This window comes from Neovison vison, chromosome 12 (assembly GCF_020171115.1).
Source record: "Neovison vison isolate M4711 chromosome 12, ASM_NN_V1, whole genome shotgun sequence".
NCBI lineage: Eukaryota > Metazoa > Chordata > Mammalia > Carnivora > Mustelidae > Neogale > Neogale vison.
In genome coordinates this window covers 142,104,555-142,122,448 of record NC_058102.1, presented here as the reverse complement: position 1 = coordinate 142,122,448, position 17,894 = coordinate 142,104,555, and the positions used below count along the sequence as shown (strand labels likewise).

Here is a 17,894-nt window from a genome sequence, read left to right as displayed (position 1 = left end):
AAGCCAGCAGTCCACTCCCTTGCAGACGGACGCTCAGTCACTTTTACTTGCTCGGCATGACAACGGCGCTCTACTGAACACAGCTGTAAACAGCTGCTTCTTCCAGGCAAGAAAGCTTTCCAAGTCCGTAACAAGGAGGGGACGTGCTTGGCCATGGGGGCTGCACATCTTCAGTGTCCCCCACACATGCTCAAATCGATCTCCACACGGACAATCCCAGTTTCTACTCCCATCAGCACTGCACTGAGGCAGCTGCCATCCCACGTCCACGCCAACACCAGACATGGCAGGGCGTCTTGGTTTGGCCAATCTCATGGACGTGCCATGTACCTCCCAGGAATCTGCATTTCCCTCATTACGCTTTCCACATAGCAGGGTCTCAAATGGCCACGGGGAAACGTGGAAGGACTGAATGATAAAGTATTACCCAAACCTTCCCGGTGTCTATAACAGGGTCTCGCTGTCGGCCTAGACCCGCCCTTCCCTACAGCGTTCCTGCTGAGTTCCACTAAGAGCGGTAACTCTGTACAAAGACCCTCCTTCGTTTGGGACGGTAATTTAACAGGCCCAGAAGGGCTGTCCTCATAGGACTTCAACTAAATACCAACAGGGAAGGAAGGAGGAGTGTTATTTTTGTGAGGGGAAGACAAAGGGAGTAATACAACAATTACAGACTCTGAAAGAAGAGCTGACGCAGTTCTTTCAAAACCATTCTGAAGTGTGAATTCTATACAACAAAATTAGGCAAAAGAATTATGTCCACAGCTGCATATACATGGAAATTTTTTGGTAGGATTACCCTATCCAGAACCTCAGGAAAAAAAACATTTTAGTAAGTCTACTCATAAAAATGCTCTCCTTATAGAAGTTTGATCACGAGGATTCTTCCATGCCATAGAGCTTAGAATCCCGGAAGAATTCAGAGCAGTTCTCACTTTGGTTAGAAAACAGAATTCTCAAGCAAATGTGTTATTCAAGGTACAAACATGTCTATAATCAGAGTTGTTGTCAACGGGTATCCACATTTGTTTTCAAAGGTCATTTTAAGATATAGAACTTCACACATTAAAAAAACATAAATTATTCACTCTCAGCTTTCAAACACAGAGGGTTTTAAGGAACAATTCAAAAGCCCACAGGGACTTAAATATTAACCAGTAATGGAAAAATGCAAGTGGGATGACAAAAAAATGTGAAAAAAAAGGGTGCCTAATAATAATATTTTCAATTCTTTCTCCTTGCACATGACCATCTACGACATACATCCCTAACTGGGCTCAAATTTCCAAGGAACACATGGACTCTTCTCCTGAAGACTGAGAGAACGGTCTAGAGCCATGGACCAAGCGACAGAAGAAGCACAGAGAATCTGGCTTAGAAATTTTTTTTTAAATAGGTATGTGTTAATAAGCGGCAAGAGCAACAAGGAGAATGAACTTAAAGTAGAGATGTTCTTCTATTGACCTAAAACCACATGCACGTCTCCACTCCCAGATCAGGACAGGATGGCCAGCCGTGGGTGGGTTCGCTTACCTGCGGTGTCCAGGTGAGGGAATAAACAAAGGTCATGAGGTATTTTCTCAACAGGCACTGTGGATGGCAATCTGTTGATCAAGAAAATACAACCATCACGGCTTGCACACTTGAGAAGAAATGCAACGAACCAAATAACTAATTAAATTAATTAACCTAATTAAGTCTTTTCCCAACTTATAGCGACTATCACGGAAATCTAAGCACGCAGTAAAGCCAATGGCACGTCTGACCCTCATGTGGTCACCCCTGACCAGTGATGTTCTTCTAGGAGGCCCCTGCCTTTGTCTCTTGCTGTAGAATCGTCATAATGCCCTTCATTATATTTTAGACACAAAGAAACATCAACCTGCATAGATTTTAATGGAACTCAGACTTCCCTTCGACAGAAGAAGCTGGTACTTTCTACAGAATAGTGTCTGAGAACTACTTGGTTCTTCAGTAGTTCACCTTCAATTTTTGGTGCCTTGCTTGTGTGGGTCATGGCCACACTAAAAAGACCTCCAAAGAAAGCCTATGAATGGACGGGTCCTAGAAAGAAGAGTCAACCTAGCCTAGAGCAGAGTTTGTGTTCTAGTTCAGTAAAAAGCTGCTGAATGAACACCGAGAATGTAGCCCCGGGGGAAAAGGTGCGCTGGTTTTCACAGGGCACCCAGGATGGTGGTGTGGAAATCACATCACTGAAAAACGACACAAATGCAGAGCGAACCATTATGAGATCTCAGTGGGGTCCTCTCTGTGCTGGTTCTCAGAGTGGGGTCCACAGACTTGTGGTCCAGTGCCACCTGGAAAAGTGTCAGATGCACAGACGCACAGGCCCCACTGAAGACATTCTGAGTCAGGGGATTCGGAGATGGGCCCAGCAGTGAGTGTGTCTTATTGAGCTGTCTGGGCTGGTTCAAGTGCAGGGCGGGGGCCACGGGGCCATGGACCACAGACTGAGGAGTTACAGATTCGGATCTGGGTTCAGTGATGGGACCATCTATTGTTTGCTCTCGGTTTCAGTGTTATCCAGACCACACTGGAGTCAGATTATTAACCTGCTACACGGAGCTTAGACACGAATGCACTGAAAATGCCCTGTTATTCACTGTTACTCACATTCAAATAGCAATGAACTTATTATTCAATTTCATTTTACAATTAAACCTGGGAACCCGAGAAAAATGCTGTTCTTGAATTCACTTCTACTGGTGTATTTTTATTAAGAAAACAGAACCACGCTGCAAAGAATGTGTATTGTAGTGGACCTTAGCTGCTTTCCAATATATAAAATATATATACACAAATGCTATTAACGATGGCAAACTTTCAAAAACATATTCCATGTACGCACACCGCTTGATACCTTTTCTCCCTAAAATTACAACTGAAACCGGGGGTAATATACACTGAGTTAACCATGACATTTTTGTCACAAGAAATCTAATTTAATCTTCAAGAAACCCCCAAGAAACAGGTGCTTCACACAAGAGGATGCTGAGATGCGGAGCAATAAAGCAGCTTTGAGGACACCTTGCTGGGCCTGCAGAGCTGGCCTCAGACGACAGTCTGCCTACGGGGCCGGCAGTGACCCGTGACACCAGCATGCGGAGTGTGGGTGGGGAGGGCGAGGCGCCGTCACTCTCCATGTGTGGGGCCAGGATGCCCTCCAGGTGTGCCGACGAGGACCGGGAGGGAGAAACTACAAACCAGAGAAGAGATCCCTGGCGGAGCAGAGCCTGTGTGTGGCATGTAACAGGTGCATCATAAAGACCGGGATATCTACGATCCCCTCTGACTGCGCCAACTGTGAACCAACCCCTGATACAAACAGTCGCGCTTCCGATCCTCTCTAAGGACGGCTCTATGGAGCTTAGCACCCCTAAGTTTTGGGAAAAAACAGAAACAGAAACGTACTGTTTTTCTGGTTGCACGACTGCAATCTTTCTCTTCTTTTGTGCTGTAAAACAGGCAAGAAAGGGCAAAAAAACAGTCAGCTTCGTTTGCAAGTTGGGCAAAGGCATTTCCTAAAAACATCTTCCCGTTGAACTGGGTCAGTTTCAAAGTAACAATCTAAACACTGAAAAGTTACTGCATTCTCACAACTTTAATTTCCTCTAGCATTAAAATAAGTCTTTGACTCGGGGCGCGTGGGGGTGCAGTTGGTTGGGCACCTGACTCTTGGTTTCCGCTCAGGTCATGATCTCAAGGTCGTGAGATCGAGCCCTGTGTCCTTCTCTCTTCCTCTGTCCCTCCTCTCCACGTTCTTCCCTCCCTTCTCAATCTCACTCTAACATAAATAAATCTAAAAGAGACTCTGACTCATCAGAAATGAAGTCTAAATAGAATTCCCTGCATTCAGTAAGATTAAATGGATCACTATGTTTGTATCCTCCGGATAAATACCTAGTGCAATCATGGGGTTTAGGGTAGATTTACTTATTTATTTATTTTTAACCTTTTGAGGAAGCTCCATACCGCTTCCAGAGTGGCTACGTAATTTTAACTAACACTTTTGGTAAACAATAGGGTGGAATAAGAAATGGCAAAACTGATTAGTTTTGAAGAGTTTTAAATGGTGCCATCTCAGGATAATGACCTACAGCAACCTACGTTAAAACACACACTGTTGTATATATTTAAGAGACAGACAGAGTTAGCTGCTGGGTTATCTACTAAATATTGTTTTAATTTGGTCTTTTTGTGATCAGAAGGATGTCATATTATGTACTTTTCAAAGCAAAGTTGAAATCTCACTGGTTAGTTAGTGCTGAGAATAGTTAAGTTTTTATATGTTATGTCAGTAATTATTCGGACCAATTATGATTCTTTTAGGGTAAACCTCACGAGAAAAATCAGTTGTTCCTCAGACATGATAGAGAAACTGTATCTGGGGGCTCCTGGGTTGCTCAGTGGGTTGAGTGCCTGACTCCTGGTTTCAATTCAGGTTGTGATCTCAGGGTCTTGAGACCGAGTCCCCAGTCGGGCTCTGTGCTGAGGGGAGCCTGCTTGAGAGTCTCTCCCTCTGTCCCCTGCCCCTCCCACCCGACTGGCGCATTCTCTCTCCCCACCTCAAAAACAGAAACAACAATAAAAAAAAAAATAAAAATAAAACCATGGTATTTAGCTTAAATTTTCTCTAATCAAAATAATGAACTTGAAACTGAAGACTTAGTTTATTTTAAATCTATTTATATATCGTTTTATACAATCTTTATAGGTCTTATTACATTTATTTTCTATTTTACCTCTGCCACTCCATGGACCTTCACCTGTCACACCATCCTGACTTAGCTTGTCTACCTGTAAGATGCTTCCAAATCTCCAACTCTCGAAGGTACTGGAAGCATCCATGAGATAAAAACATTGTTTTTTTACAACCTGGCTAGAGTCTCTTTACAACACAGTCTATTCACCTCCTAAGCCCTGGACACCGTCCACACTGGCTCCCACCTGGGTGATACTCACAGATGGTTTTGTGCGGTGTGGTCAGAGGGTACGAGTTCGCTTCGCACCAGCCCACGGGGAAGATGTCCATGGACTCCACGTCAACAATGAACTCAGGGGAAGGAGTCTGCAGACCTGCATCGGGAAAGTCAAGACAACGGGTACAGACATTACCACGACACCCAGAAGAAAGGAGCCCACCAGAGAAGCATCACGGAGACAAGGATCTCGCTCCCCAGACCGGTCAGCCGAGCCCAGTCTGATGACAGATACCAGCACCTGACGTACCAAACAGCCGGAGTACGAGGGGTGCAAAGAAAGGGGAGATCCAGAAGATCCAAGCTACTTTCTGTGTGGCGTAGGGGAGCAGAAAAGCTGGCAGAGGGAACAAGTCCACCCCTATCCTAAAAGTGCCATTAAAAACGAAGGAAACGGGCCCGAGCTGGGGCCACCAAGACACACTCTGACACCCAGCCAAGGTTGACCTTCAATTCACGAAAGAATACCATGGAAAGAACCAGCTGGGCACGGCGACATGAGTGTTGAGCAGGACACACAAACACAGTTCCCCTAGGGAGCTGGCTCACTCGTCGGTTTGACTGGGTTACTTATTTTGAACTCCATGGGTGGCCTGCAGGCTTCGGTCATGTCCCACAAAAGCCATTTATGCGGGAGGGTCTTTTCTAGTGGGGTCTGCCTAAAAGTCACCCCGTTTCATGGATCGCCTTGTGATAAATCGTCAGCACAGCTCGGAGACTCTGAGAGAGGAAATCTGCCTGCAAGGTAAGCGAAGCTCTCAAGGAGCTGTGGCCACAGAGGGCACACTTGGAACCCAGCAAACTAGTGAAAAGGAGAAAATTCGATACCGAATCAATAGTTCTTTGGGGGAAAACAGAAAACCCAACAGCACTGAGGGAAGACACTCATGAACTACGAATGGAAAGACGTGACCTCTATTAAGAGTCTGACCACTTCCTCTCACTTTGCCTTGGCTGCTTCATGGAGCAACAAGAGAAAACAACGCAGTCAACAACCCCCCCACACCCGCCCACCTCACCACTCTGCATCTGAGGAGCTTTAAATCCCACCTCCCCCCAAACTGAATGTCACGAAGCTCAATTCCAACAGACACAAAATGGTCCCAACCGCTGTAACGCTGACGTCTGGCATCGGGCCCTCCCCCCAGCTCCTCGTGGCACAGGAGATCCCGTGAGAAAGCAGCACGCTCTTCCACACACGTGGTTCCAATTCAGCGCTAGCCCAACACTGCTGCACTCGAGGCACCCAAACACGCCAACGCACGCGTGTGATCACCACCAAGGTCACTCCCACCTCTGGATTCCTTCCCCAAGAGAGCAAGTACCATGATTATCAATCCTAACCTTCTTTCTCCTTAATGTTGCCATCATTCGAAGGGTACATAAGCTAAAGGAATGCGAGCAGGTTTGTGGGGATCAGTTCTCACCAGCTGAGTGAATGGAAATCATTTCTGTCCCCCATTACGACTCCACGGGTACTCATGTACTCACCAAAGAGACCGTCTAATAAACAAGACCACGTCCAAAACAGACAAGAAGTAAACTCCCTGGGTGGCTTCCACGGAGGAAGTGAACGCTCCTGTCCTGGAGGGTGCCCAGTTCTCTAGAGGGTCTGCAAGCTGTCTTTTCCTCTCCAACTCACAAGAACAGCACCTGTTTCCCAGCTACTCAACAATTTTGCCAATGGGCTGAATTCATCTACAACATATATATGTATCTCCAGACTTACGTTTAGGTACAAATAAGATTTTCAAGGTCAAAGTAGTACTTCAAAAAGAAGCATAAGGTGAACTTGATAACCTGTTCCTTCCTGAATCATGACCTTGATCTTCCAATATTCTGCTGGCTCAAACATCACTTGCTATTAATGCTTTAATATATACACTTCCAAAGCAACGTATACAGTAATATATTTATATGCTGTCTCTACCATGCTTTAAAATTCTTCAATCATGCTCTGCATTCAGAACAAATATTTATGAGCTGCAACGTGACAGCGACTACATCTTCAAGAAGGTTATAATCCTGCCTTCCCTGCACCTTTAAATCTAACCCATTAAGGCATCTATTGAATAGGAACAGATGGAAAACTGGGTTATTTATCTCCCAGAAACATTTTCCTGACTGTGAAACTTTTCCAATCCTATTCTGAATGATGGGTATTGATTCCTTATGTCCTAGGAACTAGGACATATCTAGAGCTAGATACATCTGGCTGGACTCGGAATAATCTTTATAAAAAATAACCCACTATTTTCCAAGACCAGCGACCCACTAGCTTACAAAATAATCCATTACAAATGTATGCGATTATCCTTGATTATTCCAGGGTTTCCACAACTACCTATACAAAGCTTAGTGGACTACTGCAATAGTCTTACCATTTTAGAGGACACCCTCTGTGAACAACACAAGGTCATGCTCAACCCTGGAATTCATTTTAGTTGCATCTGTCAATATGAATTCTACTTGCTTATCCTTATCCAGAACTTTCATCTCAAAAACCATCAAGAAGCCTCAATCTCTATCTATGGGGAAGTACTTCAATAAATTCTGGTACACCATATGACGGGATCTTCTGCCACTGTAAAAAAAGGATGAGAAACCTCTTTGTATACTTATATATAAAGATGTATATGTATATGTTGAGTCAAATAAAGGCAGAGTACAGAACACTGTGGATATGTAGTATGCTACCATCTGTTTAAAAAAGGGGTAAATAACATATATTTATATGTGCATAAGACAAATCTGGAACAAAGCGTAAAATTCTGATACAGTGGGCGTCTGCTGGGAAAGGAACTAGGCACCGAGGGACGGGAGCAGGAGTGGGACAGAGACTCTGACCATGGACACTTTCATGTATTTTTGGCCCTTGCGAATGAATCAACTAATTTATAATCACAAACTCACTATCACTATAATAATCACACAACACAAATGCTCCAAGAACAAAAAGAGTTTCACGCACAGACCCTACTGCCACAGAGGCCAGATTAATGACAGGCAAGTGACCGTAACGGGAAATAAAACCACACTATGATGAATCATTTTGCTACGAGGACAGAGATGTTCCATATTCACAAAGCATGTAAATTTGTTAAGAGTCACTTTGGAACCTTAAAATAGTTCTGCCACGTGCCACATCCAGAGACTGCGTCATCCCCTCACTGGATACTGTTCCCTTCCACAAAGTTGCACCCGCCCTCCGGAAGAGGCTTAGGAAGAGAATCAGAACCAGCCCCACACTTCTGTTAAAAGGTGGGAAAGGAAGAAAAGCAAGAGGTGTTTAAGGAAGCAAGGTAGCCTTGCTCAGTACCCTCATTCAGAGTCAAAGGCTACAGCAAATGGGACCGGGCTCAAGCACGGGATGGAAAGATAAGGTGTTGGCGAGGGCAAGTGCTCCGCTGATCTGAGTGCCAGAAACCCCAGGAGCCATCCGGCTGCCTCCTTCCACCTGCAGAGACCCACCTACCAAGCCAGACTGTCATGTCCCTTTGTCAGCCGTGGAGCCAAATTTCTAAGGAGGAAGCAGGCAAACTGCGCAGCGAGATCAGGATGTGACAGGGAACAGGCGGTCTGGAGGGAAACTACAGAAGTGGGATCAGATGGGTGAGCGGAGAGAGAGATGCCTGAAGGACTACAAACTTGCAAGCACTGACATCGGGCCGACACTTCCCCGAGTGTTTAATCTTCACAAAGACCCTGAGGGATAGGGACCAGACACAGCCCCATTTTGCAGATGAGTAAGCTGAGGCACAGAAGATGACCGGAGAGCAGCGAGGGGTGGATCCACGACTTGACCCTGAATAAGTCCAACTCCAGAAGCGTTTCAGATGACCTCCTCCTTTCTTCCTCTCGTTCTCATTTCGGCTTGGGGTTTGGACTGGCATCGTCCCATTCCTGTTCGGGCCTCACATTGCTCCTGCAGAGTTCCCCAGATAAGGCAGTCGCCACCGCCTCCCACAGAAGGGGAAGAAGCCAGACCTGCCCTCAGTGCCGGCAGGTGACAACAAGAAGGCAGTCGGTCAGGCGTCACAACCATCCCAAGGGCAAACTCTGCGTGGGTTCCTGCAGCAAAGCCTTTGGAGAGGTGCTCCCCCAGACTCCCCCAGTTCGCATCTTGCCTAGGAGAGCCGGCCCATTTCTGCTGCTGGTCACCAAGAACCCGTCTAATCGAGCATCAGCTTTGGGAACAAAACAGATTTGGGAGGATTAAAAGCCTGTGTCCACAGACAGCTCCCACTCTCCAACCGCCCTCTTGAACGTGCGGCAAACACTGATCTGCTGAGGCAGCTTCTCCCAAAATGGTCTCATGCAGGCCATACCTCCTTCTAAAGATTTTAAAACCACCCACACTGGCTTGAAATATAATTACTTTCACATTTGCATTTTCCCTTGTTTGATTTTTGCAAGTCTCTGCGAAATGCTTATTAACCACCTGACTTTTCCACAAAGTACAGAAAGGCTTAAGGGGCAGTTTTCCACACCTGGTCTCCTACCCATAAGGGGTCACGTCAACAAGAGTCCCTTTAAGCCATGCCACACCTCACCCATTAGATCTCAGAGTCCTTTACGAACCCCAGTGCACACGGAAGTACCATCTGCGGAGGGTGACACCCAAATGCAGACTCCGGTCCCTGCCTGGGACCCCGAGGCACCAGGTCTGAGGAAGGTGCAATTTCACGGGATTCCTGTAGATTTACTGGAACTGACCCAAGCACAGGAAAAAGCTGGCCAGAGAGGTTCTGAATGTTAACTTGCATATATAAAATATCTCACTGGCTCAAAATTCAGTTGGCAAGAGAGCAGATCTTTTTGTTTGTTTTAGATTTAATTAGCCAACATATCATTATTGGTTTCAGAGGTTCATTCAGTTGTAATGCCCGGTGCTCACCATATCACGTGCCCTCGATGCCCATCCCCCAGTTACCCCATCCCCTACCCAACTTCCCTCCAGCAACCCTCAGTTTGTTCCCTAGAGTTAAGAGTCTCTCGTGGTTTGTCTCCCTCTCTGATTTCTTCCTGTTCAGTTTTCTCTCCCACCCTCTTCCGTAATGTTTCTTATGTTCCACACAGGACTGAAACCATATGATAACTGTCTTTCTCTGACTGACTTATTTCACTTAGCATAATCCTCTCCAGTTCCATCTACATCGTTGTAAATGGTAAGTGTCGATCCTTTCTGATGGCTGAGTAATATTCCCTTGTGTATATGGACCACATCTGCTTTAGCCATTCATCTGTTGAAGGGCATCACGGCTTTCCTCAGTTTGGCTATTGCTCCTATGAACTTTGGGATGTAGGTGTCCCTTTGGATCACTACATCTGTATCTGGGGGCTACTGCTGGGTCATAGGGTAACTCTATTTTTAACTTCTTGAAGAACCTCCATGCTGTTTTCCAGAGTGGCTGCACCAGCTTGCATTCCCACCAACAGTGTAGGAGAGCTCCCCTTTCTCTGCATCCTCACCAACATTTGTTGTTCCCTGCCTTGTTAATTTTTACTGTTGACTGGTGTGAGGAGGTATCTCACTATGGTTTGCATTTGTATTTCCCTGATGCCGAGTTGAGTATTTTTTCATGTGTCTGTTGGCCAATTGTACATACTCTTTGGAGAAGTGTCTGTTCATATCTTCTCCCTTTTTTTCCACTGGATTTTTTTGTTCATTGGGTGTTGAGTTTGATAAGTTCTTTATAGATTTTGGATACTAGCCCTTTATCTGATTAGACATTTGCAAATATCTTCTCCCATTCTGAAGGCTGTCTTCTAGTTTTGTCGACTATTTCCTTTGCTGTGCAGAAACTTTTTTCCTTTGCTGTGCAGAAACTTTTTATCTTGATGAAGTCCCAATAGTTCATTTTTTCCTGTTTCCCTTGCCTTTGGAGATGTGTCTAGCAAGATGTGTCTAGCAAGAAGTTGCTGCGCCCAAGGTTGAAGAGGTAGCTGCCTGTGTTCTCCTCTAGGACTTTTATGGATTCCTGTCTCACATTTGGGCCTTTCATCTATTTTGAGTTTATCTTTCTGTATGGTATAAGAAAATGGTCCAGTTTTATTCCACATGTGGCTGTCCAATTTTCCAACACCATTTGCTGAAGAGACCATCCTTTTTCCATTGGACATTCTTTCCTGCTTTGTGGAAGATCAGCTGACCACAGAGATGAGGGTCCATTTCTGGGCTCTCTGTTCTGTTCCACTGATCTATATGTCTGTTTTTGTGCCAGTACCATACTGTCTTGATGATGACAGCTTTGTAACAGAGCTTGAAGTCCAGCATTGTGATGTCCCTAGCTTCGGTTTTCTTTTTCAACATTCCTCTGGCAATCTGGGGTCTTTTCTGGTTCCATACAAATTTGGGGATTATTTCTTCCGGCTCTATGAAAAATGTCGATGGTATTTTATTTTAAAGATTTTATTTACTTATTTGACAGACAGAGATCACAAGTAAGCAGAGAGTGAGGCAGAGCGAGATGGGGAGGCAGGCTTCCCGCCGAGCAGAGAACCCAAAGCGGGGCTCAATAGGACCCTGGGATCATGACCCGTTCCAAAGGCAGAGGCTTTAACCCACTGAGCCACCCAGGCACCCCAATGCTGATGGTATTTTGATAGGGATTGCACTGAGTCTGTAGATTACTCTGGGTAGAATAGAAATTTTGACAGTATTTGTTCTTCTGATCCATAAGCATTGAATGTTTTTCCACTTCTTTGTGCCTTTCTCAATTTCTTTCATGAGTACTTTATAGTTTTCTGAGTACAGATCCTTTACCTCTTTGGTTAGGTTTATTCCTGGGTATCTTAGGGTTTTTGGTGCTATTATAAACGGGAGTGATTTCTTAATTTCTCTTTCTTCAGTCACTTCACTAGTATATGGAAATGTGACTCATTTCTATGCATTGATTTTTTATCCTGTCACATTGCTGAATTGCTCTAGAAGTTCCAGCCATTTTGGGGTGGAGTCTTTGGGTTTTCCACACGAAGTATCATGTCACCTGCAAAAAGTCAGTGTTAGACTTCTTTTTGCTTTTCAGGTGCCTTTTATTTCTTTTGTTGTCTGACTGCTGGGGCTAGGACTTCCAGTACTATGCTGAGCAACAGTGGTCAGAGTGGGCATCCGTCGTACTGCACACCGTAGGGATAAAGCTCTGTTTTTCCCCCATGAAAATGCTATTTGCTGTAAGCTTTCCGTATACGGCTTTCATGATCTTGCGGTGTGTTCCCTCTATCCCTACACTGTGAAGAGTCTTAAGAAAGGATATTGTATTTGTCAAATGCTTTTTCTGCATCAGTTGAGAGGACCACATGGTTCTTGCCCTTTGTCATATTAATGATGTATCATGTTGATTGATTTGCAAATGTTGAACCACCCCTGAAATCCAGGAATAAATCCCACTTGGTCGTGGTGAATAATCTTTTTAATGTACCATTGGATCCTATTGGCCAGTATCTTGGTGAGAATTTCTGCATCCTTGTTCGTCGGGAATATTGGTCTGTAATTCTCCTTTTTGGTGGCGTCTCTGTCTGGTTTTAGAATCAATGTAATGCTGGCCTCATAGAACAAGTTTGAAGTTTTCCTTCCATTTCTATTTTTTGAAACAGTTTCAGAAAAATAGGTATTATTTTTTCTTTAAATATTTGGCAGAATTCCTCTGGAAAGCCATCCAGCCCAGGACTCTGTTTTGTTGGGAGAGTTTTGATTACTGCTTCACTTGGTTTGAAGCTGGTTATGGGTCTGTTGGTTAAGGGTCTATTGGCTTGGGTCTGTTCAGGTTTTCTATTTCTTCCTGCTTCAGTTCTGGTAGTTTCTATGTGTCCAGGAATGCATCCATTTCTTCCAGATTGCTTAATTTATTGGCATATGGTTGTCCATAATATGTTCTTAAAATTTTATCTGCTTGGTGTTGGTCAGGATCTCTCCTCCTTCATTCAAGATTTTATTAATCTGGGTCCTTTCTCATTCCTTTTTTATTAAGTCTGGCTAGGGGTTCATCGATCTTATTAATTATTTCAAAGAACCTGCTAACAGTTCTTAAGGGACTGCTGTCTCTTAAATCACTTTCTTGTTCGGAAACACAAGATTTTATTTATGCCTCTTATCTAGTCAGCAAATAGTCAGCTATTTAGCGAGCAAAATGAACATGAACTCTCGTCCAAACACTGTGCTGCGTGATAGACAAAGACAGGAGCACAGTCCCACACAGTGGCCCCCAGCACCAGTGACAGTGCCAGGATGTCTACAGACGTCGTAAGCGCTCTGTTCCGATGGCACGCAGGGAGGTAACACTGATGGGAGAGGGGGCTGCCGAATCCGCGTGCTGGAGCAGGAGATCTGACTCCAAGAGACAGACAGATGGACTGAGAAGGAGGAGGAAGCCATGGCTGCTCTATTACAACATGAACTCCTAGGGCCCCGTAAGGGTGGCAGGGCAGCAGCCGGTGAACAACTGCGGGGACAGGGGGATGAAGACCTGGGCCAGAGGGCGGCTGGGGGACATGAAGACCGAGTCAGGCAGGGGCACTGGTTGCCGAGGGGATGCCCCGGTCACAGTGGCGGGCCATGGGCAGCCATGCGCTGGCTTGGATGGTCTCTGGGCTTCTCACGTGGGTCTGAGGGGAAACTCAAGAAGAGCAAATGTCAGGGTAACAACTGACATCTGGCTGGGGGACACTGTGCCGGCAACTAAAACTAGGACTGGTGGTGGGGGGGGTCTGCCGTGAGTGCTGGAGTTGTCAGCACAGAACGGCTCCCAAAGCCACAGAGAGACAAGACTGCACAGGCACTGGGGAAGAAAAGCACTTCAAAGAGCTCTGACCTTTACGTGAGGGAAGCTGAACAAAGGAAAGCCAGGAAAGCTCATCGAAGAAAGAGTCTGTGCCTGGCGCAGTATTCTGGGAAAGAGATGGAGGGGAGGCTTTGGAGGAGGGTCAATATGGTTTGAATGCTGCAAAGAGAAAAAGGGACGGGGACAACCTACAGATGGAGAATTATCAGTGACGGTGGGAAAACTCAGGTAGAAAAAGCATCATTAGGAAAAAAAACAAAAACAACCAACCAAAGCCAGAGATGGGGAGAATACGTTCAAACTCCTTAGCAAGAAGAACAGAAGACAGGGGTCTGAGGAGGGCTGGAGGCAGGAAAGTAATCACTAGTCATAAAGGACAGGACATTGGTCCTAGGGGGTGCCAGTCATCCACGCAAATGCACGGTCTCCCCGCCGATGCGCGGACACTCGGATGCTCGCGCGGACACTCGGATGCTGGCCCGAATGGGAGCGGAGTTAACAAGGCGTGTCTGGCATCGTTACTTTGTTTCAAAGTGATAAACGGTTCAGCAGCTGCCTCCATGAAAGGAATACACCTCCATCACACCAGGTGATCGAAGACCTTGTATATTCTATTTGCCGCAGAACCAGGTTTTCTCTCGTGACCAGGCAGGCAAAGGGAAAAGCTGGTTATGGCCAACGGCGGATGGAGATCTGAGACACGGAGCTCCCAGCCTCTCCTGCACACTAGATCCCAGGGACAAAGCAAGCTCCCCTGGCGGTTTTCTACCCGTGGGAGGTGAGAGGACAGCAGGAGGCAGGGGTGATCTTCCCGTGGTTCTCACGGCCAGAAAGCGAGGCCGTGAAGTCTGTAACAGTTAGACTCAATACTCTCATTTCTGTTCTTAAGCTTTAAGGGTGGCTAGAGCTGCGGCCGCGGTGCCACTGTACCCTTGACACGCTTTGTAGCTGAAGCCCACAACAGACCAGCGACTGAAGCTTTCTGCCCTTGGGGGATGCCACCATGTGCTTGAGAAGAAAAGCCTGCTCAGTGATCATAGAGGGACCTTGCTTCCCGGCACAATCCTGTCCTACTCGAAACACCGTGCTTCTTGGCTGACCCTGGAGCAGACTCTCCATCTTGTTTCTAAGTTCTCTGAGTCCTAAAACCTCACTCCCCTGGATGATAAATGAAATGTACAGCCTGGCACTGAGCTACTGATCAGAGGACACTGCATGTTACTGCTCCCACACCCCAAGAATATCTGAGTTCTGAGCCTCGACAGGCATAAGGGGCTCACTTCTTCCTCAAGCAGAGCATCTGGAACTAGTGCTGCCCAAAAGAACCTTCTGGAAGGAGGCGGACATCCAGGAGTTGCCCCAAACAGCAGCCTCCTGCCTCACGTGACAGTGCATGACCACAGACAGCCCAATGCGGGAACCGAAATTATGATTCTGTTTAACTTAAAACAAAGGAGCCACCCGTGGCTAGAAGCCACACAGTGGACGATACAAAACTAGTATCTACTATATATCCTGAGAATGTCTCCTATAGGGGTTCTGATCTGGGGTGCATGAATTCCAAGGAGGCCTGTCCAAGAACGGTTTTGAGAGGTTCTGTGGATGGTCTGAAGTTGCACCAAAAACTGCATACATGTGCAAGTGCCTTTTCCTGAGTGTCAGTCACCCACATCGGATTCTCAAATGGGCCCGTCTCATCACAAATGTAAACAGCCGTTGTGGAACTGGGACCATTCTAGGAATTTCAGCACATTCTCAGTTCTAGTACGATCACTTGTCCAAAACAGACTGAATTTTCCAGGAATCTGTTACAGGAACGGCCTAAGCCCTCCGTTAAATATGTCTTCATGGCCACCTGGCTTGGGCCCTCATCCCTATGCCTCATGGAATCAACTTTGCCACCGAGGGGCTTGGGCAGGAAACCTCCTTAGCCTTTTAGCATGTTACCTCGGGCACTTGATTTGCCCACACGCTCATTCACTCACTCATCGGAGCTCTACAGAGCGAGAGGACAAGGAAGGCAAGAAGCAAGATGATCCAGCCTCAAGGCCCTAAGCAGGCGCGTGGCACACAGACAGGGAGGCTTCGAGAGGCAATGGACGGCCAGACGGAACAGAGGAAAGGCGGCTATCCCAAGAGTCCCCAAGAAGCAGTTAGACCACTCCTTCCCTTGCTGACTGTGCTGGTCCTTTGCATGTTTGTGTTTTAATAATAAACGGAACCGAAAGCAGTAGGTAAGAACACCTACAGGGCATCATTCCCTCCCCCCGGCAAGCAGCTGGCTGTTTACTCTCCAGAAAATACAAAGCAGAGTGACTTAGAGTCAGAAGCACCAGGACAGGGAAACCGCAAGTGCAGCAAATGGGCTCGTGTGGAAAGTGAAGGGTTGCACCTTCCCGCTGTCACTAACAACCCAGGTGCCTGGCTCTGGACACCGGCCTAACCCTCAGAGCAAGTGGAGGATGGTAAAACAGCAGAGGCAGGCTGACCTCGCACAGCCAAGGAGCCAAGAGAAAATCAGATGAATCATTCCAAAATGCGTGCATTTCTCAGGAGGGGAGAAGGAGAACTCACATCTGCGTCCTGTGCTTAAATACCTCCGCTGAAATTCTATGTGAGGCTTCAGCTCCAAGCAGGCTGCTGCTGACAGCCCTTGGCCGCGGCCACCGGGGCGCACAGACGCACAGCCCGGCATGTCCTGTGCTTGTCGATGGGCGACGTGAAGCCAGCAGCTACAGCCTGGGATTCCGGAACTCCAGAAAGCTACTGCCTGAGGCTATTCACCGCAGACTCACAGACTGACGCAGACACAGCAGGATTCTCCAGGACTGAGTGTGGAAAGGGTTTGTTTTCTCCAGATTTCAGACGGTAGCAAAAAGTAAAGACCAAGAGATGTTGGTAGTAACCTAATTTGGGTCTGACTAAAGCTCCCTGTTCTTAAGATTTCTCGGGGCACCGGGTGGTGCAGTCCATTAAGCAGAAGACTCGGGTTTCAGTTCAGGTCATGATCCCAGGATCATGAGGTCGAGCCCTGTGACGGGCTCCCCACCCAGCGGGGCGTCTGCCTTAGGTTCTCCCCCTGCCCCTCCTGCCCATTCCCATTCTCATTCTTTTTCTCAAAATAAATAAATAAATAAATAAATAAACAATAAATAAGTAAATCTTTTTAAAAAAATATTTTGATACCTCTCCACAGACCTGCAGATTCTCAGTCATCTTTGTTTTTTTGGTCCTCTGCATGTTTGTGTTTTAATAATAAACAGAACCGAAAGCAGTGCGTAAGAACTCCTACAGGGCATCATTCCCTCCTCACATGCAAAGCACAAGAAGGCCTGCTGAGAGTCCCCTGCCCCTTTTCACAAGTAAGAGCGCTCCTAATGGCAAACCAGGTTTTGGTGTCCCCTTCCAGAGCTCTCTTCAAAAATTTCTGTAGCGGCATCGCCTAAAAGAGTTAAATAATTCTGCAGAAATGAAGCCTGCTGGTCACCATCCCTTTTATGGCATAGGAGGAATTTCTGCCTCAGCCAGAAAAATAAAAGTAATATATCCAGGAAAGTGGAGCTTATCACATCTCTTCTAAACAGTAGAAAAATATTAATAATAATGGGGGTAATAGAAGCGAAGGAAAGCAAAGATGTAAGCCCTCTTAGGAAGGGAGCAGGGAGTGGGAAAGTCGTGAACACGGGTAGAAGGGGGGGGACCCTGAGGACAGGTGGAAGGGTGCAGGGGTGCATGAAGATGAGGGGAAGTCTGGAGAGCGGGGTGCCCTGAGGATGGGTGGAAGGGAGGGGGGACGCCCTGTGGATGGGTGGGGGGAGGGGGGCGCCCTGAGGACCGGTGGAAGGGAATGGGGTGCGTCCTCAGGATGGGTGGAAGGGAGCGGGGGTGCCCTAAGAATGGGTGGGAGACCCACATCCTATCCCCGGAGACAAAGCTCTGGAAGGCAATGAAGTGGCGCGGCGTGTGGGGATGTAGACGCAGGAGCGCGGGGCTGCGAGGCTGGGAGCAGCACAACCGAGGGCAACTCATGCCACACGGCCAAAGCTTATAACTGTAGATCAAATCACCTGAAGCAGAGTATTAACACAGAAGAGAAAGCACTACAACGTCCTCT

The 17,894-nt window shown here is 46.7% G+C and overlaps 1 protein-coding gene across 3 annotated transcripts in view; it reads right to left on the bottom strand.

Annotated features, from left to right (window-relative positions):
• SFMBT2 (Scm like with four mbt domains 2) overlaps positions 1–17,894 on the bottom strand; it is a 201,165-nt gene that overhangs the window by 36,159 nt on the left and 147,112 nt on the right. For all 3 annotated transcript variants that reach the window (XM_044227656.1, XM_044227657.1, XM_044227658.1), the window contains 3 exons: positions 4,984–5,097; positions 3,433–3,475; positions 1,534–1,604 (listed from right to left, as the gene is read on the bottom strand). In XM_044227656.1, the coding sequence (XP_044083591.1) occupies positions 1,534–1,604; positions 3,433–3,475; positions 4,984–5,097 (228 nt within the window). The remainder of the gene's footprint in view (positions 1–1,533; positions 1,605–3,432; positions 3,476–4,983; positions 5,098–17,894) is intronic.